Genomic DNA, 27,622 nt, shown 5'->3' on the forward strand with positions numbered 1-27,622 from the left:
CATCCTTCCCAAGCTCTACATTGTACCATTCAAAACTGGGTTGTTGAGCCCCTTTGCAGGATGGTGACTCTGCCTGTTCCAAGTTCCTGGTGTGAGAGCATTGAGGTGATTCTATTTCCAGCCTGAAAGGTAAACCCACACTTATTATTTCAGAGTTTTGAATATTTACTGCCATCAAAAGCAGCCATAGACTGAAGATGCCCAAATGGAGCACAAACAAATCTGATTTCAGTGTAATCTGTATGTATTTGCCCCATTTTAACCAAGATGCCAAGCTGTAAGATTCCAGCCTTAGTGGACCAAAGCAGATCCTGTCAGTGATAAATCTGTGTCGTGGTTTGACATTTTAGTCTGAAGGAGACTTAAAATGCAATCCAGATTTAAGAATTCACAAGCATTTGGCACAAAATCGATGGGACTTTTACCAACAGCATTCACTGTATGTTTATTTTTAATGCTGCTTGCCATTCTGCTTAAAGAAAAGCAAAAACCCATTACAGGAGCATAGTATTTCACATATGTATTTCTGCAACTTAAACAGTTGGATAAATATTTTATCAGTTCTAGTTTTCACAATGAAAAATAAACTCTGGTCACTGTTGTGAAGTCTGAACTTCGCTTGATCTTTCTTTTAGACCCAACAGTTCTGTTCTCAGTTCTCCAGGCTTAGGAGGTATTTCAGGTACACTCTGTCAAAAACAGAGAAAGATGTCAGTGTTGTGACAGAGGAAAAACTCCCAACACAGTAAATGACTTCCTTCTGGAAGAGCATGACAGCTAAACTGTGATTTTACCCACTCTCTTTTCTGAGAAGAATATAATTCCTACATGCAAAACATCTTAAGAATTATTAGCTTTTTGTAATTGGACTTATTTTAAAGTAGCAAAATACAATTTGAAGGAAAAAAAACCAACAAAAAAATGAGATAAAAGGAAGAATGGACAGTTTGTTTTAAAGGGGCAAAGCTTGCCATTAAAGTGAGTTTGGTAGAGATATTCTAGCACAGTTGAAGTTTCCACACATACTCTTGGTGATAGAAGAAAATGTTTCACTGCTTCTACTGCCTTGATTCAGAAATTAAGCACAGAAAGTGGAGACAAAATTTTTAAAAGGTACCAGATAACATGACATTTCAAGAACTGCAGCTCCTGAAAATTCATGCTACTTAAGAGATATAGATCATCTGATCACTCTGAATAAATGTTTCTATTTGCCTGTAATGAAGGCTACAGTAGATACTACTAAAACACATAGATTCTAATGCATTTATCAATGGCTGAAGCCTCATTACCTAAATTTTGAGCTGACAGCTCAAGCACGGTAATTATTAAAACTTATTTCCCATTTGAAAGTAGTCCAGAGAATTAAAAAACCCAAGAAGTATACATGAGCAGGAGAGAGAAAGCTTCCAAGCCAGGCCTCCAAGAGGCTAAACCAAAGCATTATTATCCCTAGTGGATAGTCTCAATTAGAGTTTAATTCTGTGACTGTAATTTTGACAGCCTTGGTTCTTGTAACTTCTAATGTCAACTTTTGGTCACCTTCATTTCTGATACTGGAGGAAACAAACTCAATTTAAATCTAGACAGACCCTTCTCACCAGGTTTGCACACTCTTTTCAAAACCTAGCATCCCACAGCAGAGACCCCTTCTGGACACATGGTACTATGTCCAGAGTGGAGGCGACTCCCCAGAGAAGCCACAGAATCACAGAATTGTTAGAGCTGGAAGGGACCCCTGGAGATCATCCAGTCCAATCTCCTGCTAACAGGGTCACCTAGAGCAGATCACACAGGAATGCATCCAGGTGGGTTGGGAATGTGTCAAGAGAGGGAGATTCCCTCCCTGGGCAGCTTGTTCCAGTGCTCTGCTGCCCTCAATGGCAAGAAGTGCTTCTTCCCGTTGAGGTGAAACTTCTTGTGGTTTAGTTTATGGCCTTTGCTCCTCATCCTGTCGCTGGGCACCCCTGAAAAGAGTCTGGCACCATCCTCTGGGCACACACGTCTGAGGTATTTACAGGCATTAAGTCCCCTCTCAGTCATCTCTCCCGAGAGACGCTGCAGACTCTGCATCACCTTCGTGACCCTCCACTGGACCCACTCCAGTAGTTCCATGTCCTTCTGGTACTGAGGAGCCCAGAAGCGGCCTGGCCAAAGCCTCAGTAGAGGCTGATCTCTGTCCCCCGCCAGGCCAGAGACCTTTCGAGGCACCGCACCTGCTCTGACCCCCCATCCCGCACACACGCTACCAGCGACCGGGACCCTCCGAGCACTTACAAGGTCAGGCCTGTAGTACCTGTGCACGACCTCGGCCCCCGCGAACATGGCCAGCATGCTGGCCGCCAGCGCCCGCACGTACATGGGCCAGGGCACGCCGGCGGGCATGGCTGCGGGGCGGGCCCTGCGCACGGACCGCGCCGGACGTGCGTCATCCCCGCCGCCGCCGGGAGGGGGAAGGGAACGGGGAAGAGGGAAGAGAGTGCGGAGGCCCGCCCTCAGCGGGGAGCATCGCGGCAGCCGGGGTGAGTCGCGACACAGCGCCCGCGGCCCGGCCCGGCCCGGCCGCCCCCTCACGCCCCCTCACGCCCCCCGCCCGCGCGGCCGCGGCCCCGCCCTGCGCCCCCATTGGCCGGCGCGGTCACGTGAGCGGGGCGCCGGTGGGGGCGCGGGGGCGGCCGGCGGCGACAGCGGCAGCGGCAGCGGCGGCTCCGGCGGCCGAGGGCATGGAGGGCCCGGAGCTGGGCAGGTACCGGCACCGGCACCGGGGCGCCCGCGGCCGCGCTCGGGCCTCGCGGCGGGCATCGCCCGTCGTCCTTCTCCTCCTCCCGCGGCCGGCGGAGCCGGGGCCGGGCGGTGCGGTCGCCTCCCTCCCTTCCCCCGGGCACAAAGAGGGAGGGAAGCGCTCCCGGGGCTCTCCTGCGGCTCCCGGCCCGCGGCGGGGGCAGCGGGCGGCCCTGGGCAGCGCGGGGCGCGATCGTCTCTCTGTCCCGAGAGGGATTTCAAAACTACCTGATACCTGGTTTTGTTCCAGTGTACATGTCTTTTTCTTTACCTTTTTATTTTTTTTCTCTTTGTTTTTAGCATGAACGGAAGGGGGGCGTTGGGGGAGGAAAAAATCGTGTACCGAAGGGAGAGGAGAGGAATAAATCACTACCTACTCATGATACTGAATGTACTTATTTAAATGTTATATAATATATATACACCAAAAAAAAAAAAAAAAAAAAAAAATTCTGAGCCCACACAAAGAATCTGGCCTAAAATATATGGGAAACTTAGAGGTAGGGGTAAAACTTCACTCTTTAGCAAGTGGTTGGAGGACTTATTTGTGGTAAAGTGTAAATTTTTTCTCTGTTAAAAAGGAATTTTATTCCCTTTACTAGAAGGAGACTTTATATGCATGTAAAATAAGGTCTGTATTGCAAAAAGATATCTGGTCTTAGGTTAGATGCTTTCACATTTTTCTTAAGCTATTCTGGTCTGTGTGATTAAGCTTTTTTTACATTATGAACTGGATTCTGCATGTCTCAGTTTCTCATATGTTTCTCAATTAGTTTTGTTTGGTTCATTAACTGCACAAGTATTTTATATAAAATGCACCTCTTCCAATAGAGGGTTTAAGGTATTTCCTGTGCTTAGAAAATCTCCTATAGCTTTGTTAGGCAACTTCCCTGGGAATCTGACAGACCTATGTTCATAATTATTCTCCTTGTTTCAGGGTAGATATTTGGGTTAAAATTAGTGGCTTGATCACAAGACTGTGGGTTCTTCTTGCATAAAACTGATTTACAGTGGGTTTCTTAAAAACCCAGTGTGGAGTAGGGAATGTTCCCTTCTTTTAAGAAATCCAAAATCAGAATCATTTCGGTTGGATAAGACCTCTAAGATCATTGAATCCAGCAATTAACCCAGCTGCCAAGCCCACCACTAAAGGCTATCCATGAATTTACACATCTACAACATCTTCTAAATCTCTCTAGAGTGGTGACTCAAACAGTTCCCTGGGCAGCCTATTCCAATAGTTAACAACCCTTTCCATGAAGAAATTTGTCCTAATACCCAATTTAAACCTCCCTTGGCACAACATGAGGTCATTTCCCCTTGTCCTGTCACTTGTTGCTTGAGACCAACCCAGCTTCAACCTCTTTTCAGGTGATCATGGAGAGTGATAAGGTCACCCCTGAGCTTCCTTTTCTCTGGGGTAAACATCTCCAGCTCCCTCAGCTGCTCCAGACCTTTCCCCAGATCTGATCCCCTTCTCTGGACACGCTCCAATACCTTCCTGTAGTGAGAGGCCCAAAACTGAATGCAGCCCTCAAGATGTGGCCACAGCAGTGCCAAGTCCAGGGACACAATCCCTGCCCTGGTCCTGCTGGCCACACTATTGCTAATACAGGATGCCATTGGCTTTCTTGGACAAATATTTCTACATCTAAAAATTATTTGGTGTTTTTAATTATAGCTCTGAGATAATAAAATCATTTCCTGAAAATCTACTCCTCACCAAATCCTTTCTGTGTATTTGTAAGGCAGTAGAAGCTATGGACAAGAAGGCTGCGTAGGTAGAAGGGAGTGACAAAATAAAGCAGAAATGGGTGTGAGGGCTGCATATGACTAATAAATGTGTGGAGGGAGAGCGCTGACTATGGAAAAATGTCTTTATGCATAGGAGGAGAGTGGAAAGTGTGTGTGTGAACAATAAGATAGAATAATAGATTAAGTGCAATCCTTGTGTTGGGATCCACTGTGTGATAGCAGGACAACATCTGCCACACAATTTGTTAAAGCTGTTTAATAATCTGCATACTAACAAATGCTCTGTGTGTTCTTAATGCTTTATAGCCCTGGATGATTCATCCATTCTGTATCTTACCATATAAAAAAGATCTAAAATTTGAGAAACTTGTGGAAGTCCAGAGAGCTTTAGCTAACATGTGTTGTAAATTATTGGTCTGTTTAAGACGGTTTGCTGCAGTGTTTTTACAATTAAAAAAAAAAAAAAAAAAAAGGAGAGAGAGAAATCTCTACTCTTCCCTTACAAGTGCTAATTCCACATCATAGCAATCACAAGAGAACTGTGCTGTTAGTGTTGGGGTTAACTGATACCAGCTAAGCAGCCAGGCTGCTTTAGAGGTGTGGATAATTTAGTGCCTTGTTAACAGTCTTACCAGAGAATGTAAGTGCAGTACATCCAGCCTTGATAAAGTTTGATCTTACATCAAACTTTTCTGTTTGGTACATCAATAAGTTTCTAAATTGCTGATAAATTATTTGTCTCTTTCTCCCTCTCTAAGATACTACGCATATCTGCAGCAAGCTCAAGCGTTTTACTCCTTCCCCTTCCATCAGATGATGAGTGGAGTGCCCAACATGGAAATGATGACTGAGCAGCCGACTCTAGAGGGCATTCCAGAGCCAAACATTGCTCAGGAGCCTCCAAAAGGTAGCTTGACAGGGCTGTGCTAGTGAGCTGATGTGAGAGTGATTGATTGGGAAAATAGTATTGCTCTTAAACTGCTTCCTTGGACTTATTGATTTCCTTTTCTTGATGCTCACTGCAGAAGTATTGATTAATTGCATTCCTCAAGAATCGTGTTTTAACAGACAATTAGAAAGACAGGAGGTAAACTCACGTGAATGTATGCATGTTGTTCAGTCCCACACAATTATCTTGCTCCAAGAAAAGCAGATTTTTTTTTTCAGTAGGTAAATGCATTATTTTAGATGAAGTAATGGGTTTTAATATTGTGTTAGAGAAAGTTTTCTTTCCAATTCTGGCTTCAAAACACCTGGTTTTTAACTTTCTGCAAGAGAAGTACAGTATAATACTGTTTATTTTCAATATTTTTGTTTGAATGGTTCCTTAGTTTATTGTAGTAATCACAAATAGGGAATTGGTTACTAAAAATTGTTTAGTTTAGTGTGGCTTGTTTAAACAAATACAAATTGTTGGAAAGTGACACTGTTTTACACCTCAACATTATCAGTGAAGATAGAGAGAGAGAGAGAGAGAAAGCAGTCTCTGGGTGGTCATGTTGTCCTGGCCAGTGCCTGTGCTGCCTGAATGTCTAAACTTTTAAGAGCCAGAAGATGAGGAAGCTTCATGGGTGTTGTTTAAATTAATGAATTTTGGAGGTAAACTTACCTCTTTGATTTCTCTCTATATCCATACATTTAACTGAGTCCATTTCAATATCCATGCTGCAACACTGGAAATGTACAAAAATAATATTTGTTGTGTGTTTCAGAAGTTAAAAAAGGGGGAAGGAAAAGAAAAGCCAAAGCAACTGAGCCAAAGCAACCCAAAAAGCCTGCTGCTAAAAAAGAAAAACCAGCCAAGTCAAAAGGCAAACAAGAAAAGATCACAGATACTTTTAAAGTCAAAAGAAAAGTGGACCGTTTTAATGGTGTATCTGAAGCTGAACTTCTGACCAAGACTTTGCCTGATATTTTGACTTTTGATCTGGACATTGTGATAGTAAGTAACTCAGAGTTACAAGATTAGGTGGAAAAGTCTTGTATTTACTTGTTATGATTTACACTCTTTCTGCTTACTCATCTGTATTGCTTATATGGTAAGATCTTGCAAGATAAAGTACATAAACTGTTTCCTGTGTGTAGAGCTGCTTTGCATTTTCTGTTAAAGCCATAGTAACTTAGTCCTAATTTCTGAGAAATCTAAGGCTCACATTTAGTACTGATTCATGAGAACACACAACTCAGTGCTTTATTTCCTGGAAGCCCTTCACCCTCTGAGCTGCTCTTTTGACCTTGCACATCAAAACAAAGCACTGCTGCAAAATTGTAGTTTTTTTTTTTTTTTTAATAATGGTGGAAGGTACCATTAATAGGTTTTTGTTTATTAGCAGTAATCAGAGAGAATTGAATAAGCATCCTTATGGTAACTTGATTAAATTATTGACTAGCAAGCCATGTTGTGATTGTTAAAATGGACTTGTATCTTTGTAGATTGGCATAAACCCTGGCCTGATGGCAGCTTACAAAGGACATCATTACCCAGGACCTGGAAACCATTTTTGTATGTTTTGTTTTCCTTTCTTCTTTTAGCATTTCCAGAACTTTGTTAGAAACTGTGGCATTTTAATTAAACTGGTTTGTTTTTTGTTTTTCTCCTGGGTTTTGGTTTGTTGGGTTTTTTCTTTCTTCAGAGAGGGATTTTTATATGCTAAATAAGAGTTCAAGACAGCAGTTTCTGTCAGAGAGGCCCAGAGCCGGGAGAAGCAATGGCAAGATTGTTAAAGAAAGCTGACACATTGTATTTTGCCACATTCTTTCTCCCCAAATCTATATTGATCACTGCTTATGTGAATCACAAAATCTTAAGCTCTGTACTGAGCTTTTAGAGTAAAAGACTGTTTGCAGGATCATGATGAGGAATTCCTCCTTTTTGTCCTCCTGGAATAGGTAAAGTAATATTGGCTATTTTTAACCTTTCTGGATAGGGCAGTAGTGTTCCCTAATTAACTGATACTTTGTTAAAATAGATTCTTCCTGTAGCATTCTAGTACTCCAGTAGTCAGTGGAATTTTTTGGTTCTGTTTTCTTTTCCTTGGAAAAAGGCAAATGCATATCTGTCTTCCTACTTCTCAGGGAAGTGTCTGTTCATGTCTGGTCTAAGTAATGAACAGCTGAACCACATGGATGACCATACCTTACCACATAAATATGGAATTGGATTTACAAACATGGTTGAAAGGACAACACCTGGAAGCAAAGACCTCTCCAGGTAGGACAACAAAGGGAAATATCAGGCTTGTTAATGAATTAATAGTTGTGATTATAATTTTGAGTACTTTGTCTTTTAGCAAAGAGTTTCGGGAAGGAGGGCGAATTCTGATGCAGAAGCTACAAAAGTATAAACCTCGTATAGCAGCTTTTAATGGAAAATGTGAGAACTTTTACTTTTAAATGAATTTTTTTCTGTCAGTAGCTTTTTTTCTTTTTTTTTTCTCTTACCCTCTATTTTTATTTTAGGTATTTATGAAATTTTTAGTAAAGAAGTTTTTGGAATTAAAGTTAAGAACTTGGAATTTGGGCTGCAGCCACACAAAGTGCCAGATACAGAAACTGTAAGTATTGAGACAGAGAAGCAAAACTAGGGCACTCCATTTTGATTATTTAAAAACTAATGAAATCTCAGGCCTTGCACACGCTTAGGATAACACCAGTTTGACCCATGTACAAGGGATATGAAAGGTTTTTACTTAGATAAAGGGGAGTAGTGCAGTTTTTAAACAGGACTTTAACACAGCTTCTTCAGACTTGCAGACTTTATTTGAGAAATGGTATATTATGGTTAGTAGGCTGGTGCATTCTCTGAGGACTACCTAAAATAGAACACGTCTGCTGTTATGGTAATTTTTGTCTGATCCCCTGTGTCCAATTCCTGGGTATTTTTAATTTTGGATTTTGATGACCATTTGATGACCATTTGATGACCATGACCATTCAGTGCCACAGGAGGGGGGGAAAGAACAGGAAGTCCATCCTTGTGCCACTGCACGTGACCCTTCAGCACGGGATCTGAGCACGCCTTAGCACTTCTGTCAGACTGGGTCTCCTTAAGATCTGCAGTTTGAAGTTAAATTGGATGCTTAAGATAAAACAAGCAATTTGATGAGAAATATATTAGTCATAGACCTCCATTGCTGAAAAATATCTCAAGAGACTGCCTATGTATCATTAGCAATTGGTTTGTTTAATATGTTCTTATAAACAGGTTAAAGCAAAAGCAATTGCGCTGCTTGCCAAGGTAGCTCGTTCTAAAGCTTCATTACCTTGTCAGTTCAAAAGTTTGGATTGTTTTTCTATCCTCAATTACTGCTGCTGCAAGTTTCAGCTGCTTTTCTCTAAAGGTGGAAGTGTTGTCATTAGAGCCTGAAGAATCATTGGATAAAGTGCTTGCTTCTTAAGTAGCTCTTAAGGACTTCTGCAGTAGATGTATTTGTAAGAAAGATAAATAACCCCCTTTACTGGTATTTGTTCATAAAGACTGCATGGTAATATAAGTATTGGATACAGTTTGTTTTTCCTGAACTAACCTGGTATCTTTAGTTAGGGCTATTGGCAGAGATAGAAACAGTGAAGCTGGCTCCAGCCACACTAATGATTTCACAGCCTGGCATACTTCATGCAGATGCCAGAAACCCAGAAGCCAAGCTAATTAACCTGTGCTGCCTCCCTCACTGGTTTGGGCTCTTTGCATGCTGTCACGTACTCCTCTATGACCTGGCTCAGAGCTCTGCTTGTTCAGGGAGTTTTGGAGTGTGCTCTGCTCTCTTGTAGCACACATGGGTATTGCTTCTCCTGCAGCACATAAATAACTGGTGAAAATTGTGCTCACTTAGCAGCTGGTAATCAGCCCCTGTCTTCAGGGCAAGACAGATGGCTGGCCAAGAAAAATGAAAACTCATTTTAGCCCCTTCCACAACCACCTGTGGCATTAGTTGAAGTTTGTACAAACGGTTAAGACAGTGAGCTTCACTGTTAAGTTGTTCCAAATGCACTAAATATTAACTCATAGCTCGAGGATCAGTAATGCTGTTTTTCTTGCTCTTTGTCTCAAGCTCTGCTACGTTATGCCATCATCCAGTGCAAGATGTGCTCAGTTTCCTCGAGCCCAAGATAAAGTTCATTATTACATTAAGCTGAAAGACTTAAGGGATCAACTGAAAGGCATCGCACCCAACACGGACGTCCAGGAGGTGCAGTACACGTTTGACTTGCAACTTGCACAAGGTATTGTTGTTATTTTGTTAACACTTCATTAAAATGTAATGTAGTGTGCAGTACTAGCAGTTTCCCCAGCAGAAAGAAATAAATAATTTATTGGGAGGGGGAGAGAGATGATTCTCCAAACTGTGTGGTATAGAATTACAGATTCCATTCTCTTTAATACAGCCTTAATTATCTAAGGGGAGCAGGGATTATCTTGTAGAATTTGTGACCATTTTTCAAATGTTTTCTGATAAAAGCGCTCTTTGATAATTTTTATTCTAAATATTAATGCTTGAGGTGTTCTGTTTCTGCAGAGGATGCTAAAAAGATGGCTGTCAAAGAGGAAAAGTATGACCCAGGCTATGAAGCAGCATATGGAGGAGCTTACTGTGACCGTGCACCGTATGACACTGACCAGTGCAGCTTGTCTTCAAATGGAACTGGTAAGAGCTTGGGGCATTCAGTCTGCAGCCATTGCTGGGAACAAAGAGTCTGTAGTGTCAACTGCAAAAACAATTTTTGTTTGTTTTGTTTTTTGTGATTTTTGCTTGTTCAGCAGGAAGCAATCCACAGTACTGCGAGGGGTCGTCCTTCGGTGAAGTTCCTAATGGCCAGTGGATGACACAGTCCTTTGCAGACCAGATCCCAGAGTTCAGTGCTGGCATGACACGGGAGGAGGAGGGAAGCAGCGTGTAGGAGCTGTTCCTTCTCAACTATGCACACATGCTGCAGTTTTAATGCAGTCATCAAGATGGGTACCTCAGTTCTCCAACTGAAGCATCTGAATAGTATTTTACCTCCCCTAGTTATTTTATTATAGTCCAAAGTAAGTGTGTGGTAGGCTGAAATTGATGAACTAGATAATTTTAAGGAACTGTCCAAACTTTTTAAAAAAAGTTAGCCTTTTTTTGTATATGAGTTTTATATTTAATGTATACCATTTCTTGCAGTTTTTGACAAATTGCTTTCTCATTTGTGAAGATTTCTTTGGGGCGTTAATTTTATTCCATAAATGGTAACATGGTAGGAACAGCAGCAGTATACTTTTTACTGATGCCTCAATATTTGGGTATCTCATAAAACTTCTATATCCAGAGGGGAAAATGGAAAGTGTACCCTCCCCTTATGTGAAGCAGTGTTTTTAATCATACAGAGTTTAGGAAATTGTGCTTTTTAAGCCTTCCTTTTACTGATTTAAAAGGTATAGAAAGTTGTGTTCTGCAGCTGTGAGTGCTGTCTTCTGGATGGGACAAGAGAGCACTGTCTGTTCAGTGAGTGGACCATATTCAGGATGGAGTAAAGACATAAGCTCAAGTCACAAACTGGGGAGGAAAATTTATGTCACACAGGACAGGGGCTAAATTTTCTAACTGAGCTGTCTTAGGATAAGGTTTCCTTACCACTCCATCTCTTTCCCTCTTAAATTCCAATGTAAGGAACTGGAATTTATTTTAAAAAAATTAGAAACAAACAGCAGTGGTAGGTCTTGAATTCTGTGGCATTTAAACTCTACTATTTCCATGAATTTGCTGGAGATAACCCCTTTGAATATGACAGAATTGAAAGACCGTATTCTGCTTAAAAATCATGTACAGCTATGTTATTTATATCATGAACAATTAGCACAGGGTGAAATAGGTTTGCAGTTTTTAACATTAAGAACTCTTCAATCTGTAAGACCTTAGAGGGTGTTCCCTTTATTCTGCTTAAAAGTTAAAAACACTGAGTTGAATACAGGGACAGCTCTTCCATGAAGAAGCAGCTGTCTGTGAAAACTGTAACTCTCTTCTGAGGAACTTGCCTAAATGATACACATTTTTGGCCAATATTAGTGACTGAGAAAAAAATGAGATTCCATCCTGGTGCCTAACTCTCATCTTCTTTCCCTCTTTTATAATGTGAGGAAAAGATGAAGTAAAAGCAATAAGCTGATCAAAACACTGAAGTTTTGATGATCTTATGACAATTGGTGCTTCACATACTTGAAAACAGACACAAACAGTATCTCCACACTCCACGCTGGTCAGAAATTCCTGTACCAGTGTGATTTTTCCTCTCTTCACAGCTGGTGACAGTTGTCAATTGTGTGTAACTGGTTAGTGTAGGTTCTAATCCTGCTGTAACACCTCTTACACAGATCACACACTGTCACCCTGTTGTGAGGCAGGCATGATGTTTACAGTTTCTTCCCAAATTATGTGGCTTATTTCTGAGAATCTTAAGTGAGTGTGCATTATGATTCTGATTGTGTTTATTAGCTGCAGCATAAAGCTGTTCCACATATTGTCAGAAAGGTATAGGACTTGTCTTGTCTGTTTATTTAAAGTGTACTGTATCATGTATTGCTGTTTACATGGATGTTTTCCTGCAGGTGCTCAAAGTATCTTGCATCAGGGATTTGTTACAATTCAGTTTTATTTTCAACAAAATTAGAAGCATGAAATTAGCACTGCTGGGTATGTAGCAGAGTAGGATGTAACTCCTGAAAGGCTATCTTATTTGATTGGAAGGGAAAGGTCTCTTCCTTAATGGAATCACCCACTTGGGTATCTGGGTTGTACAATATCCATTCCACTAAATACTGCAATTCTGTGTCCTCCCTCAAAACTGGTGCTCTTTTTGTTACAGTGATACAGAAGTTCTTAATCTGTCTTAAATCTATTAATGTTTCACAATAAAATCAGGAATTGTACTGCAGTGTATTGGAATGTGCTTTTGCATCTTACTATGTGCACTACAGGATGTGTCATACACAGAAAGGCCATAAAACAGAGGCACCACACAACAGAACTCAGTAACATGGGAATCTTACTTAGAAAGACCTTAAATTAAAGCACACTGTCTAGTACTGAATTTCACCTCAGTGTTTAATGAAAATACTTCATTATTAAGTAAACTTGTTTCCTCACTTTACATGAAAGTCGGGATAATCTGAACTGTGTACTCAGTCTCTCTCCTGCCATGAGCACACAAAACTGATGGTCAGTTATTCATGTTTTTAACAGATATTTCATTTCTAAAATCCATTAATCAATTACATGTTGCATCTCAAACTATTAAATGCATCCCATACACTACATTTTGCAGTATTTCAGTATCAGCTATCAGGACGAGTTAATTTGAACTTCCCTGAAGGATCAGGAATAAACCAGTTTTCCCAGAGATCAGTGTGGACACTGGGGTAATCCCAAGGTTTGTATCTCCCATTCCAGTGAAGTAATTTAGCTTCTTGAAGAAATTGCTCTGAGTAACGGGCATCAGGACTCCAACCTGCATGGGTAGATTTATAAACAAAATTTAAAAAATGTAGGTTTTGATAATGGAAGACACTGCAGAGCGAGTTAAATTCAGGTGACTTTTTTTTTCAGAAGTGTGATCAGTATGCTTTCATGTTAATTTACATCTAGATGTATGATAGAGTAGCTTTTTTCAGTTTGATGCCTCTTACGTTGCATCAGCAAAAAATCTCAGCAAGCTTCCTCTCTCAAAGTTTCCTCTTTTAACACTTAACATCTAGGCATAGCTGGGATTAAAAACAAAGTAAAATCTATTCATTTTACCATAGCAGCTAAGCCATTACATTTTTCCTAGGAGAATGCACCATTCCCAGGTGAAAGGTAACTATATCCTCCAGAATGTTGACAACAAACACTGCCAGGCCTCCCCTTTTCTTCCACTGCACCTAGAAGAAGACTGATTTTTTTTCAGTCTCTCACTTACTCAGATATTTCATATATTCTTTCCATGCAAGTGGCACATGAGGTAAAGTCACATAGTCTTGCACTGGAATCTCACAAACTCACCTTAGTTCCAACTTGCAAACAGTAAGAAATTAAACTTACCAAGATGCCTTATGTGCCACATAGGATTAATAGAGGAGTATTTTCCATGAAATACAATCAGCATTGGAGAGGTTGCCACACCTCCCCCAAGAGTGCTGCTATAGAGGTTTTCCCTGCAAAAGGAAAAATAAAAGAATATGTTCAAAATCTCAACGAATTTTTAGTACAAAAGATAGATTAAAAATAAGTATCTGGCAAAATTAAAATAATTTTGAACAAATCAGTTTTCAGCATACTCCTTCCTTGAGCTGTTAATTTATTATACTTGCACTCCAATTCCCATGGAGTGAATTGTAGTTACCAAATAAAACGGGAGTCAGACTCAACATTAAATCAGTTTTTTCTACACACAGACTATAGTTCTCAAGACTGACAGTTACCTGTTGGAAAAAAAAAAAGCTGTTAACATAAAGCAATCAACCATTATTTAACCTGGCTTCTTAAGAAAATGTACATTTTCCCATGTTTTTAATCCCCCTTTCTCCCTCCCCTAGCTTTTAGATCCTTAAATTAACCTCCAGCTGGATTTTGTCAAAGCCTAGTTAGTATAAATTTGTATCTAAATAGTATCAGTTTCCTATTAATTTTGTGATAAATCCAGAGCTAGATCAAGCCTAACCATGGTAAGAGAAGTCATTGGGAGGTGGAAACTAACAAGTAATGGACACAGCACAATAAAACTGACATAGCACAAATTATTCAATCTTGCCAGTTTAAAATTAATCCTTTGCAGAGAAAGAAAATAAACACCAAGTTCTCAAATGCAGGTTAACAGGGAACTAATTTAAAAAATGGTGATTGTTTCACTGTGTAACAATTTATTTGTGGTCAGTAACAAAAAGATATCATGTAAAATTTCATCTACTAGAGAAAAAGAAGTGTTTTCTATTGGTATTTAAAAAAAAAAAAAAAATAAAGATGGTATCCAATTACAGCTTGGCTGATGCTACAATAGGAGAGTCCTCAGCAAAAAAGGAAATATTCCTCCTTCTTTAAGCCAGCCTTTGGAAGGGAAGATCACTCAGTGGCTTCATCCCAACCTAAGTTGGTCACCCAAAATGAGAACCATATGTTCTCAATGTCCCTCAGGATTAAGTGTGGTTTGTGATCGTACACAAGACTAAAATTCCAAGTGGCCATTTCCTGGTACAGAACTGGTCAGATTTAAACAGATGGAAATGAGTTACTTCACTTGACAAGATCTCAAAAGATGGACTGCTTGGGGTTAAAAAAACCAAAAAAACAAAAAACAAACCTGTAAGAGCTTTTAAACAGAAAGCTAAACTGTAAACCAATAATTAAAAGTAAACTGCTAGATTTCTACACATACTCTACATTTCTTTGCATCCACTTTTCCAACTGCTTTGTAATCCGCTGATGTTTCCATTCAGTCATGTTAGCAACAATTACTCCAGGATTAAAGGAGCAGGTGCTGGGGCTGATGCCAAGATCTCTAATGGCTTGCTTTCTGTAGTCCAGGAATCCCATGTATGTGTTCTAAGAAATAAAAAAAGTATATTAATCTCCTATGAATCTCTATAAAGATACATGTAAATGCACCTCACTCTCACTGAGGACTAAATATCTCTCCCAAGATGAGTTTCTAGATGGTGCTTACCTGTTGTGAATTCCATATGACAAGGCTGTAAGGCAGGATACTTCCAATGGAAATTTAATAAGGCTTTTCCCTTGCTATGTTTGTCTTTTGGTAGCCCACACTAAATAATGAAGCATCACAATTGTACCACTACAAAAAGTCCTTAATTACCAGTACAACTATTACAAAGCTATCTATACCTATATACATAAAACTTTAACTTTGGGGAAAAAACATAAAATCATCTTGCACTTCTGTGCAAATACATCCATTATTAGAATTCTAGAATGGCATCTTACCTGCATCCCTACACTTCTAACCATTTCATGGGTAGAAGGCAGATCACAATCATCTGAAAAAGCTGCTGCATGTCCAGGAGCTAACTTAGTATCGTAGAGTTCTTGGATGTCACCTGATTACAGAAAGGTCACAAGCATCAGACAACACCCACTGCACTGCTACAGAGCTGACAGGTCTCATATCTTACTTTAAAACACACAAGTTTTTAAGGATAGCCCCTATTGAATTTTGTATTATGGGACCATTTTCAAATTTGCACCTGGATGTCTAAGGTCTGTCTTTAGACATTATCATTGGTATTCAATTCATTCATGTTCTGGTTGTCCAAAATCAGCTACAGCAGAAGCCAATAGGACTGTTAATAAGGGTGGTTACAAACTTGTGCATTCCTAGAGCTTGTCTTTAGAGAGGGAGGGCACAGGCAATTTTTCTGAGCCTCTTCAAGTCCCACGAAAGTGCCAGTTCAATGTCTTGCATAGATGAGGTTTTGCCTGGTGTTATGGTGTGTATTTACCTCCTAGGAAGATACCTGGATTCCCAGCAATGGATGATTGAAATCTGCCTGTCACTTGACCATCCCTGCTGGCTTCATGATTCACTCAGCTCATTTTTGGTGGAGGGAAACATTGTAATGCCTCAGACCTCACTCATCACCTGACTGTCAGGTACCCAAGATGTGCCAGAATAGTTTCAGGGCAGGTAGGAAGCACAGCACTGCCAAGGAAATAGAGTGAGCCTGCATCCCAACCCTTTACAGTTTTACTTTTGCTTTCTTCTCTTTTGTTTTTGTAGTGCTGGTCTTCTGCCAGTTGAAACAGCTGAATCAGCTGCTTCTCCCTCTAAAGAGGCAAAACTATAAAAAGGTGCAGAAAAGTAATGGAGAATTATGCTTTTGTCATGTGTAAATTCACTGGTCTTAATGTTCTTGCAGCAAAGACTAATTTAGGCCAAAAAATTTATCGTAGTTATACTCAGTCCTTTCCAAAGGAAATTTTGCTTAGTCACCCATCAGGGTTAAAGCACAACACTCTGGTTGAAAAGTACTTTAAAATAACAAGAAAATGTAATAAAACAAATATGAAAACAACAGCTCTACAGAGAAAAAAAAAAAAAAAAACAACAGATGGGAAACAGAAAGAGAAATCTCAAAAGAAATTATTCTTTAAAAAATAATTGATCTTCAAAAGAGATTATTTTGATGATAAGAAAAAAAAGATTTTTTCAGGATTTGAATGTCTTCTAATTGCTTCCACTTTACTAGGAACTCTGAAATCTTTGTGATTCTCTGCAAATTGCTCTATATTCTGAGCTGAAGATGCTCAAAACCATACTTTGAGTGTTTGGAGCTTCCATCCTCTTATTTGAGTAAACTCCTCTTGCTCTCAAGAACAGCAGTTCTGGATAAGGAATTGGTGGCATTTATGAGAAGTTAAATACTAGCAGGAAATGCATGTCACACACTTAATAAATATTGCAGCATCTGAATGACATCTATGGTATCTTTCATCAATTGACCAGAATCAATTAAATTGAAACCCACATACAATTTTGATCAAAATTATTCAAAATATATGCAAGTAAATTCTTGCTCAAACTTTCATTTAAACAAACAGATTTTTTGCAGTTCCCCTAAACACTCCTAGCAGCTGCCTCAGTTTCTATTATATCTCATACTTCCAAGTGGTTGTAAAAGCTGCAATAACTTGATTTTAATTCTGTTAGAAACTGCTTTATATAGAAGAGCTTACCTTGAACAATGACATCATCATCCAAATATATTACTTTCTCATGTTTTTGGATAAGCAAAGGAAGATAAAATCGAACGAAGTTCAGCTAGTAAAGAAAAAGAAAAGACTAAATGGTAAATCTGTTTAATGCAATAATGTCAGGCCTCTGTCTCTATTAAGTCAGTTGGAATTTCTGTCTTTATTGACAACTAATCTGTGACCATTTGCCTCCTCCCCCACAACTTTACTACTATCTCAAAGCCAGTATTATTACTATTATTGCTATTATTATTTATCCACTATGGCCCTAACCATGCAGCCTAAAACTGTTGCTTCCTCACAGAACCCTTTAGACTAGAAGAGTCCTTTTGAGATCATCCTGTTCAACCCCCATCTGCAGTAGAGTCCACTCAAACAGGCTGACAGGGAACTTGCCCAGTTGGCTTCTGAATATGTCTGCAGAGGAGACAACAGACTCTCTGGGCAACCTGAGACTTTTAAACTCATGGTTTAAAAAGCCTTTTCTTTAGCCCAGAGGGAATTTCATGTTATTTGTGCCCATTGTCTCTTGTCCCTCTCCTCAAGTATTTATACACATTGATAAAATCCTCCCAAATCCTCTCCAGATTGAAACAGCCTCATCTCTTTCAGCCTCTTAATCATCTTTGCAGCTGATGTTGGACTTGCCCCAGTAAGTCCATATCTATCTTGTACTGGAGGGCTCAGAACTGGACATGGCACTTCAGATGCAGCCTCACCAGTGCAGAGCAGAGAAGAAGGAGCACGTTTCTGGACCTGCTGCCAATGCTCTTCCTAGTGCATTTTTATAGCATACATCACACCAAACACTACAAAATGAAATGGCATCATCAACCCACTCTAAAGAAATTATTTGACTGGTGGTACAGACGTGGGTTAACAACTTTTACAACAGCAATGAAGAACAGAGCACAGGGAAGGGAGACTGAGAATGTAAGAACAACTGTATGAATTCAGACCATTTTACTCAGCCTCTGCCTTCAGAGGGGTCCTAACCAGATGCTCAGTGAAAAATAAAAATAGATCAACCATCCAGAACAGTTGCTCCATGTATTCTCCTAGCTTTCAGCTATTTTGAGCTCAAGGGATTTTCTGATCTAGACCTAGATGTGATCTAAATATGAACTTAGATCCTAGCTAAACCCTTGCACATTTTTACATCCACAAGACCTTTCAGCAAGGAATTCTAGAGATGTAGTACTCATTGCATGAGAAGTGTGCAACATGTCTTGTTTATTCTGTCACTCTGACTAATTTCATCTCATGGTCATTGGCTTGTGCATTGGAAGAAATGAACAGATCTAGGACATTTAAAGCCCTTATTTAAGTATCAAAAACCTCAATAATTTGTTATGTGACATTCATTGACTCACAGGCTGCAGTAGCTCAGGACGTGATGCATCTTGTCTGATTTTTCCTTTTAGTACCATAGGATTGAATTCCACAACCTTAAATTTTATTTCTTTCAGTTTAGAATTTTCAATCCATTTTCTGTGATGGAAAGAAGTGATAAAAGAAATATCACGTGTGTGACAAGTACTTCTAGTAAGAAAATCACAGACACTTAGGAGAATAAAAGACTTTGAAAGCTCACTAGATCTATTCTATCTCAAGACAGAATCATTTATGTCTGCAGCTATTGCACTGTTCTTAAAATAAAATACAAAAAATCCCCCACAAAACCCCAACAAAACAAACACCCCACACCACTCCCAAAACTTCCATATGTAGCCCAAACGACTCATCTTTCACCATTACTTCCAATAAATTATATTCTTCTAAGTTTTCTTACTATAATTAAAGATGATTATTTCTTATCCTATCTGCAGTGCTTTTAAAGCTGAGGTTAGCTTTCACCCTTTCACAGCTCTATGTTCTTCCAGATGACTTCTACATCACCTCCTAATTATGTTTTCTTTAGACTATATTAATTTTCTTTTCATATTTTTGTCAGATTTCTTGTCACCACTGTTTATTTTCTCTCCTGACACAAATTGCAGGTACAAAGGCGACATAAGTGAAGTAGTCAAAGGTGAGAACTGCTAAGAAATGTTTTAGTTTGCATTCATAACTTGGTCCTCTTCAAGACAATGTTTGCAAATTTGAACACTGAAACATAATGAACTGAAACTTCATGCAATTACATTCATTGAAATATTAGGATATAACTTCCTTTCATGAAATGAAGAATTCTCATTTAATGGAAGGAAATTAAATGAGAAATCAAGGAATGAAGTGAAATGAAAAGAAGGGACATGAAACATGATTAAACGAAATGAAAAGAAAGAAAACTATGTAATGAGGTGAAACAAATGAAAGAGAATGGGATGAAATGAAGCTGATGCCTTAAGTTTTAACTTCCATATTTTCCTACTGCATTAGTATATAACTCCAAACTTGATATAAAGTATTAGCAAGTTCTCGTCACAGTTCAGTTAGACAAAACAATCCTTTTCCTGCCTGAGAACCAATGGCACTGCTGCATCTTCAGGCCCAAAAACTGTAAGCAACAGTGAATTGAGGAGAGCAGCCTGGGAGAATGAGACTCTCAACCTGGAGCTGTAATTGGACAATTAACCCCAATACGTAAATAGACCAAAATTTACAAAAGTGTGAAAACTTGTGACATGTTGTCACAGGCTACATCCATTTTGGGTGTAGCCACAGCTGGACTCTGGTAGTCCCCAAGGTGTAACTTTGAAGGCCTTTTTAATAAAAACCTATTTTATTCCTTTAACACTGTCTTGCTTCTGTTCTAGGTACCCTCTCAAGGCATCAAAGTGCATTAAAAAGAGATGAGTCTTCAAGAAATTATATTAATTGGAATCTTGAGATTTCCTTTCGTTTCACAAAAGGAAATACAATGAGAAATTAAGGACTAAAGCAAAAAGGACAGAATGGAAAGGAAAATACAATGCAGTGAAATTCAGAAAAAGAAAATTCTGAAATTAAGTGAAAACAGTTAAATTGAATTGAATGAAATTAAGTGCTGTGAAATGAACTGAAATTTAATGAGATGGATATTCATTGAAATGCTGAGATTTCATTTCCTGTCAAGAAATCAGGAATTCTTGTTTCATGAAAGGAAATCAGGGAATGAAGTGAAATGGAAAGAAAGAAAAGTCATCACAATACCTTTTGGGTCTCTTTTTCTAACTTTAATACCTTGTCTTGACTGAAATTAGCTTTAAGCAGCAAGTTTTTCTACTGTGAAGCTGAAGACCCAGCACCAGAGGAGGTAAGTGCAGTGGCACAAAGTGGGATGGTGACAAGTAGGCAGTGTACCCTCACCTTACTACAGACTATCTGCAGAAAGCTGAGAAGGACAGATATGGCATGGCCTGGCTATTTCACACACCTTTGCACTAGTCAGTGCCCTGTGGAGGACAAAGTGGTCCTTTTTCCATCTCGTACAGAATTCTGGGGGTTTCTACCGATACTGAAAAGTCCTCTGAAATCCAAAAGTGGTTATGCCTGTGCTAGGGGGAACAACAACATGGCTCTAACTACATCCCAAAACAAAGCAAGGCTGGTGTGTACCGAATATGTGGGAGAGTTGTCTTCAGCCCAACAATGTAGAACAAAACATTGGCCTCTGTGTTGCTGTAGATGCTGCTGATCGCTGCTACAGCTGCGCCCATCCTGCCTGCAGCAGCACAGATCACCACTGGGATTTCTTCTTCCATTTCCTCAGGGCTCTCCAAATCCACTACAAGAAACAAACCCATTTTACAGCAGATCTGGGTCAGGTCTGAGTAAGCACTACCATAAGCAGTGGAATCATTTTATCACCACTCCATTTTTCCTTATCACATCTACAGACATTCTCCCTCTGGCAGGGCACTTAGCTTGAGTTGCTGCTAATCCAGAACCATTTGCAGGTTGACTAGATTTTGGATGACTCCAAACAGAATAAATAAGAGAGCTCTTGGCATCTTCTACTAAGCAGGGGCACATTTCAGCTTGTCCATGTAGCTGCTTATTCATATGAAATCTAGGGAGGTTTGAATACTTTTGAGATTTCTACTTCTCAATTATATTTAGTACAAACTGAACAATAGGTTCCAAAATTATCCAAGGAAGGAGGTAAGTCAAAGAAACAGTGCAATTGCATGAGCTCCACTTCTTTGGCAAGCTGGCTTGAATGGAAGAGTACAAAATTTTGTACCATCAGGAAGTTGCTAATGATAAGGGAAAAAACCCAAACAGTACTGAATCAGGTCACATTGCTGTTAAAGATTTTTATCCCTGATTAGCAGTGATTAAACTCCAGAACTTATACAGATATATTTACATTGGTTAAAACATAACAATTACAGTATTAAGAATCTCAAAATAGATATACTGAAAAGAAACTATTTCTATCAAGATAGAGTTTGTTTACCTTGGGAATAGTGAGTGAGCTATTTTTTAATTATTTAATACTAGTCCAACCTTATTCACCCTAGAAGGTTTCTGTCACTATAAAAATTCCAGGTGAAACTTTTGCTGTAAATATGAAGATTTGATGCTCTATCTGAAATGAATAATCAGGCTAAGAACATTCCAAGCCAACCACCAAGGAGGCAGGTTGTGATCCAAGTTTATTACCACTTGACAACTCCAATCTGTTCTGCCCAAGTAAGGTTACACTCCAGCATCTATATACATCAGTGACACCTGGATAAAAACTTAATCAGAATTACAACTCTTAGTCATCACTATCAATCTCCTATAATTTTATTCAAGTAATTCAGAAGCAGAATGTTTTTCATCCCAGACTATATGCAGCAGTGTGTGAGTAGCTCATTACTGCAGGAAAAACAGGATTCAGTAAGGTAAAAAGTGCTGTTCAAGTTAAGACATGAGGAATATAAAACAGGAACATAAATGAAACTGAAGTGCAATTCACTCACCTGTTTCATTTCTTAATGCCAAGGGCACTTGGTGAACTTTGTTATACAGAATAGCACACACGGTTAAGACAAGAAGTAACAGTAAGATCTGGTTAACTGAAACAAGAGGGAGAATGTGTTAACAAGCAGTGTAACAGCTAATTCCCAAGTATCTGATTAAGAAAAAAAAAAAAAAAAGCAATCTGCAATCAGTACAGATGATAGAAAAATTTGATAACCTTTATCTGCTGTGTTTTTCTCATGTTATTTGAGCAAGATAAAAATTTTACATTAGAAACACAACAGTTACTCTCCCTTATTAAAGTAACTCCCAACTATCTGATTTTCATGGTTAATTTGCTCAGTAAATCATAAGACGCCCAATATATATATGGGTTCTCCATCCTAGAAAATTTAAATGTTTCTGAATTTTACCAAGACCTTGGAACATTTCTTTCCTGGCTAGTCTGTTGTCTGTTTACACTCAATTAATTAATTATTTTTATGTAGCCCTTCCATTCTGTCATTTTTCCCTGATAAAAATTCTGACACAGGAGAATTCTTTTATCTATTTCAATATTCAGATCCTGAAGGTGTATTTGAGCAAAACACTAAAAATCCTAGAACAAACCCACCATGCTAGTGAAACCAGAAATGTTTCAAAATATTTGAAAATACTTATTTCAACAGGGTAATTTAAAACAGTAAAATTAAAGCAAGGCAAAGACCTGACTGTAAATTCTGATTCATATTTCATAGAAGACTGTCTTGTACAAATTTAAGTCACTTAACACAAACCAAGCATGTGCAGGTGTTGGGACAGTTCACAAAGCAGAGAAGGGAAGGAACACTTTGCCTTCATCAACAGTTACTTTGATGTGGCTGTGCTTTGTTTCAGACGACTTTGTTACTTTTGCATCATCATAAAATATATTTAAGGTGTTTAAAAGAGCAGGAACTGAGTTTTGATCTAATTTAATCAAAATGGCCAACTGGCCACAACTGGGCATGAGGCTTGATTGAAACTGGTAAATCAAACCTGCACTAATTTAAACCAGCTGAGGAAAACACCCACTGACTTTGAGAAATTTTGGGCATGTAAGTAAAGACAAAAGTCCATTTTCAGTTACTGACCCTTACAGCTGATGAGAACCCCAAAATTCTTGGGGCCACACCTCAATATTGAGTATGAGCAGCATTAATGCACAGAGCTTTGTAAAATTCAGCTTCAGTGCTCTGGGCATAATACACAAGAAAAAAAGCAGCTACTTGCAGTATTGGTGGGAAATGTCACAATCTCCAGCCTCATGCAGTAAAGCATTGAGTAATTTGAAATTAATGTGAATTATGGTGGTACTTATCTGACACAGTTAACAGGAAAATACTTATTTGCAACTTAAACTTAAGCATAATTTAGTAATACTAGAACTATAAATTTGTATACAACTATGACAACAGTTGCATGAGAAATTGGATTTGACATTTCTGTCCTCTTTTAAAAAATACATCCTTCAAATGCTTTTAATCTCTCTTACTTTTCTTCAAAAGAGCCATGTGTCCTGTTGGATGAGAGCTGTGATCTGTGGGGAACTAAAATAAAAAAAGAAAAAAAACAATTAAAAGGGAAAAAAAAAAAAAAAAAAGAGAGAGAGAGAAATATCATTAATGCCAAAAGTGAATTCTAGTTAGTTATATAAAGGTCTAAGTTTTGGATTGTCACATTTTACTGTTGAACTGGTAAAAGTAAAACTGCAATTAATGTCTGTAAATACCTTTCCGTTTTTGAACAAATAGCTAGTAATATGGATTATAAATATTTTTATTAATAATTTAAGCAACTAATAGGATGTGAAAAACATTTTAATAAATCCCATCTGATCACCTACGTCAGTAGGTGATTTTTACTGCATTTTAAGATAACATGCAAAGAAGTATTAAAACACCCTCTAATGCAATTTAGAAATATATTTATCTCTGATATGACCTCAAACATAGTAACTTTAATAAATACTGATGTCTTGCTGGAGTATGCATTCCCAAGCATATGGGAAACTTATTGCAGGGCAGTGTCTTCCAAACCCTCAAAAAAATGTCAAAGTAATTTTCTTTCAGCTGTATTCTTCCAGAGTGTGTAGTGTGGTTTGTATTTATGCACATTTTTTGTGACTGCTGAAGACAAGACAATAGCTTTCCCTAAAACTGTGCCTCTAGTCCAGGCCTGAGAGCAGCTATGAATGAGAACACAGAACATAATCTCTAAAGTACAGGATTATGAGAAATACAACATTTGTTTGAATTCTGGACCCCAAACTACTGTTCATGAAAGAAAACACAAACCACACAACCAAAACAACAACCACCAACAGTAAAAAACAGCACCAGAAGTTGAGGGGGAGAACAAAATCCAACTGTGTGATCAACCTTTTGTACTATGTAGGGATAGAACAGAAAACAATTTTTCCTGCTTCCACATATACAGATATGGACACATTACAGCACAAAGATATGAGTTCTGTGCACACATAAAAATGAAGTTTGTTCCAGCTCCTTGACAAATCACTACTCTGACCAACAAGTTAGACGACAACAAAAAAATACATATATATATAAAAACTAAGATGTGGTTTTGTTTACCAACCACTTATATTCACATGTATTTAAGTCCCAGCTAATGACTAAATTGCAGTGAGAAAGGAGCATTCTGGAAGTTCTTCCACATCTGTACTACTTATCTACATTCCAGCAGAGCATTCTCTTCATGTGGCATCAATTTACACAGAGGAAATCAAGCTTATCTGTCGGAAAAAACACAGCTGAGAAAGCCTTTCATGCATTACACAGAAGTATTGCTTTCTTTTATATTGAAAAACTTAACTCATTTAGGTAAGCAAAGAGACAGCAGAACCTGCTGTACTCTTAAACTAATTTTCTAACCCCACTTTAGCTGATCACAATCTTTCCCTGATTCCCACAGAGCTGCCTACTATCTTTGAATTAGCATTTTAGCAATAGCCACAAACAGTCCTGATGATCACTGCAAGATGAAAGCTGCACAGTCACAGCTTCATGTTATCTTCAGAAATTATTAAATCCACATAAACTGAACCATGTTTTAAACTTTAAAATCCAAAGACAGACTCTCACTTAAGTCTGAGTTCTAAAAACACAGCATTCTTAAACCTCTGAAACACCAATTGATTACTTACTGATTTTTAAGGAAAGAGAACTATATTTTTCCCCCTGCAAATATTTACTCTATTTTTTTTTTCTGACTGTAGACATTATTTCCTGGAACCTGGCACTCTCTAACTCAGCTGCCAAACCCTGCAACAAAATGAGGGGCTGTGGAAGGGAAAGCTCAAAAACAGTGACATTACTGCTCAGATATTTCCTGCTTAATTAGTCTTTTTACCTCTTCAAAGCAGCACAGTGTTCGGGACTCCTCTCTCCTGAAGTGCTGTGGAGCTATTTACTTGGATCCTAGATAGCCCACAGCTGGAAGCACTCTTGCCAAAGCGTCCTTGACCACCATCCTCCTTTGAAGTCACCCACACGAGGGCTTTACAGGGCACAGTAACAGTTTTATGATTCGATTCCTTTTTCGAACTCTTCAAAGTTTACTTTGGAGTTGTGCTGGTTTTCTTTCCTTTCTCTGCTGCTGAGGAATAGCACGGAGTCCAGACACTGCAGTGGAGGAATGAGAGCACATAAACCACTTCCAGATGTGCAGAGTGATGATGCAGTCCCAGATCTGGCAAACTTGCCTCAGAGCTTCAGCTAGCAGATTGCAAACAAATCCCATAAGACAAAAAGTCTTAAAGGGGTGGGGGAAATAGAAGGAAAAAAAAAATCCTTCCAGAAGTGACTTCCAAATCTAGCTGCAAGTTATGTTTTTAATCATTATTTATTGTAAATGTGAACAGGTAACTAGTGTGCAAGAGCCAGACTATAACATGCCAAAGTCTAACAGAAGGCCAAAGTTTTCCCAGTGTCTGCTGGCAGAGTTCAAGAGAGTCAAAAGCTAAGGGAAACTTGCAAAAGTCAACTCTGAACATGCATTTTGACTTGAATCATCTCATTTCCTAATCTTTGAGCATTTAATCCGCAGGTTTGGCTTAGACCCAAAAGGATCTTGGATCAAGATAACCAGCACATGGTGATACAATGCCTCCTAAGCTCTCCTGGAATGCTTTTGCAGATTTATTTCTACAGCACTTCTTTTATTTGAATTCTGTCCCTCTCTTCTAGGAATCAACCTTCCAAATGATAAACCTATTTTGTTACAAGACTTTCATGAGTACTAAAAGGAATAATAATAGCATATTCAATTCTAAACTATTTTTCATATTTTTATTGTGGGGCAGTGCAAAATTTATGAATAGTAGTCAATAAAGGTTTTAAAAATCTTAAGTGTTTTAAATGAAGACTGCTGATCCATTTGCAGGAGCCAAAAATGTGGGTTTCAACTATGTGCCTCAAACATGCCCAAACTCTGTTATCTCTGTCTGATTTTGCAGAGTTATACATACAGTTATATGCTTTGTGCAGATGGCCACAACTATTAATGGTTTTCTGTGCTATGATATTTAAGTTGTATTAAATTCGTGTTCATCAAAATCCACTCATGTTTTTTTTCCACCTTGCCTTCCATTTCTATGTGAAACTGAACAGATCTAAGCAGCACACAGCCATACGAGCCTGCAGAACTGGGACTGCCTCCTTTACCTGGCAGAACCCTCGGGATTATTGGCAAGGCAGCAATACCTTCACAGAATCCCAGTATCAGGTAGGAAAAGCACTCTGAAACCACCGGGTCCGACCTACAGCCAAACCTTGGCAGCAAGTGCCACATCCAGTCTTTCCTTAAGCACCTTCACCATTCCTCGGCAGCCCATTCCAATGGTCTAATCAGCCTTTCCATGAAGGGATTCCTCCTAATGTCCAACCTCAATTGCACATCTCAGCATCATCATTTACGGTGACAATGAGACAGAGGCTTTTAGCGCCAGATGCATTTTCTTCGGACTCCCCTCAGCCTCACACGTTTATATTCTCACACAGCTCCCCCCTCGCACAGGAAAGAGCAGCTTCTCTCCTAAGAACGAGACCTTCGAATTCACTCAGACACCCGCTGCCAGCTGTAGAACCGAAACCTCGGTTGCGAAACTCAACCCTCAGTGCTTGAAGAGCAACTCATTTCTTTCTCGCCTCACACCTCGCAGCATTGCCTCGCCTACCACTAGCCTGCTTAAAAAAAAAAAAAAAAAAAAAAAAAAAAAAAAAAAAAAAGTGCTACTCGTTTCTGAGGGCCGGGCGGCAGAGCGGGTGCCCCTAGCAGAGGAGCGCACGCCGTCTCCGGGGTGGCCGAGCAGCCCTCGGGCGGCGTGCGCTGCAGGCACGGAGCCCCTCCTCGCTGCTCCCGCCGGAGCTCGGCCGGGCCCGGGGGCGCCGCAGGAGCGGAGGGGGCCGCGCCGAGCCGGGGCTGCGGCGGAGGCGGCCGCGGGG

General features: G+C 39.4%; 3 protein-coding genes across 6 annotated transcripts; 1 reads left to right on the top strand and 2 right to left on the bottom strand.

Annotated features, from left to right (window-relative positions):
- Nucleotides 1-503: 503 nt before the first annotated feature.
- Nucleotides 504-2,428, bottom strand: UQCC6 (ubiquinol-cytochrome c reductase complex assembly factor 6). 2 transcript variants are annotated; one of them, XR_013773930.1, is made up of 2 exons: nucleotides 2,297-2,428; nucleotides 504-689 (listed from the first exon to the last, which is right to left on the bottom strand). XR_013773930.1 is itself a non-coding variant. In XM_079303223.1 (2 exons), exons 1-2 carry the CDS (start codon nucleotides 2,383-2,385, stop codon nucleotides 594-596), a joined length of 204 nt encoding a protein of 67 aa, XP_079159349.1. In that variant the 5' UTR covers nucleotides 2,386-2,398; the 3' UTR covers nucleotides 504-593. The 2 variants fall into 2 exon arrangements, 1 of the variants encoding a protein (XP_079159349.1); XM_079303223.1 differs by having other exon boundaries at nucleotides 2,278-2,398.
- TDG (thymine DNA glycosylase) lies at nucleotides 2,381-12,430 on the top strand. 3 transcript variants are annotated; one of them, XM_079303221.1, is made up of 10 exons: nucleotides 2,381-2,746; nucleotides 5,295-5,443; nucleotides 6,249-6,478; nucleotides 6,970-7,039; nucleotides 7,612-7,747; nucleotides 7,827-7,909; nucleotides 7,996-8,090; nucleotides 9,588-9,759; nucleotides 10,053-10,181; nucleotides 10,295-12,430. In XM_079303221.1, exons 1-10 carry the CDS (start codon nucleotides 2,724-2,726, stop codon nucleotides 10,432-10,434), a joined length of 1,227 nt encoding a protein of 408 aa, XP_079159347.1. In that variant the 5' UTR covers nucleotides 2,381-2,723; the 3' UTR covers nucleotides 10,435-12,430. The 3 variants fall into 3 exon arrangements, with proteins under 3 accessions (XP_079159347.1, XP_079159346.1, XP_079159345.1); XM_079303220.1 differs by having other exon boundaries at nucleotides 2,451-2,522; XM_079303219.1 differs by having other exon boundaries at nucleotides 2,672-2,746; nucleotides 10,298-12,430.
- Nucleotides 12,318-27,616, bottom strand: GLT8D2 (glycosyltransferase 8 domain containing 2). Its single transcript, XM_079303222.1, has 10 exons — nucleotides 25,530-27,616; nucleotides 23,653-23,707; nucleotides 22,139-22,234; nucleotides 20,784-20,952; nucleotides 18,617-18,734; nucleotides 17,226-17,310; nucleotides 15,477-15,589; nucleotides 14,911-15,077; nucleotides 13,581-13,693; nucleotides 12,318-13,008 (listed from the first exon to the last, which is right to left on the bottom strand). The coding sequence occupies exons 2-10, from the start codon at nucleotides 23,669-23,671 to the stop codon at nucleotides 12,836-12,838; spliced, it is 1,053 nt and encodes a 350-aa protein (XP_079159348.1). The 5' UTR covers nucleotides 23,672-23,707; nucleotides 25,530-27,616; the 3' UTR covers nucleotides 12,318-12,835.
- Nucleotides 27,617-27,622: the final 6 nt, after the last annotated feature.

The sequence above is a fragment of the Erithacus rubecula genome (assembly GCF_903797595.1).
Source record: "Erithacus rubecula genome assembly, chromosome: 4".
Taxonomy (NCBI): Eukaryota; Metazoa; Chordata; class Aves; order Passeriformes; family Muscicapidae; genus Erithacus; species Erithacus rubecula.

Coding starts and splice junctions, on each gene's coding strand:
- UQCC6 (XM_079303223.1), bottom strand. CDS start 2,385: ATGCCCGCCGGCGTGCCCTGGCCCATGTACGTGCGGGCGCTGGCGGCC. Junction 690..2,277: donor GGTACTACAGGCCTGACCTT/GTAAGTGCTCGG, acceptor TGTTTTTGACAG/AGTGTACCTGAAATACCTCC.
- TDG (XM_079303221.1), top strand. CDS start 2,724: ATGGAGGGCCCGGAGCTGGGCAG. Junction 5,444..6,248: donor TGCTCAGGAGCCTCCAAAAG/GTAGCTTGACAG, acceptor TGTGTGTTTCAG/AAGTTAAAAAAGGGGGAAGG. Junction 6,479..6,969: donor TTGATCTGGACATTGTGATA/GTAAGTAACTCA, acceptor GTATCTTTGTAG/ATTGGCATAAACCCTGGCCT.
- GLT8D2 (XM_079303222.1), bottom strand. Junction 20,953..22,138: donor GGCATTAAGAAATGAAACAG/GTGAGTGAATTG, acceptor TGTTTCTTGTAG/TGGATTTGGAGAGCCCTGAG. Junction 15,078..15,476: donor TTAGAAGTGTAGGGATGCAG/GTAAGATGCCAT, acceptor TTTATTTCTTAG/AACACATACATGGGATTCCT.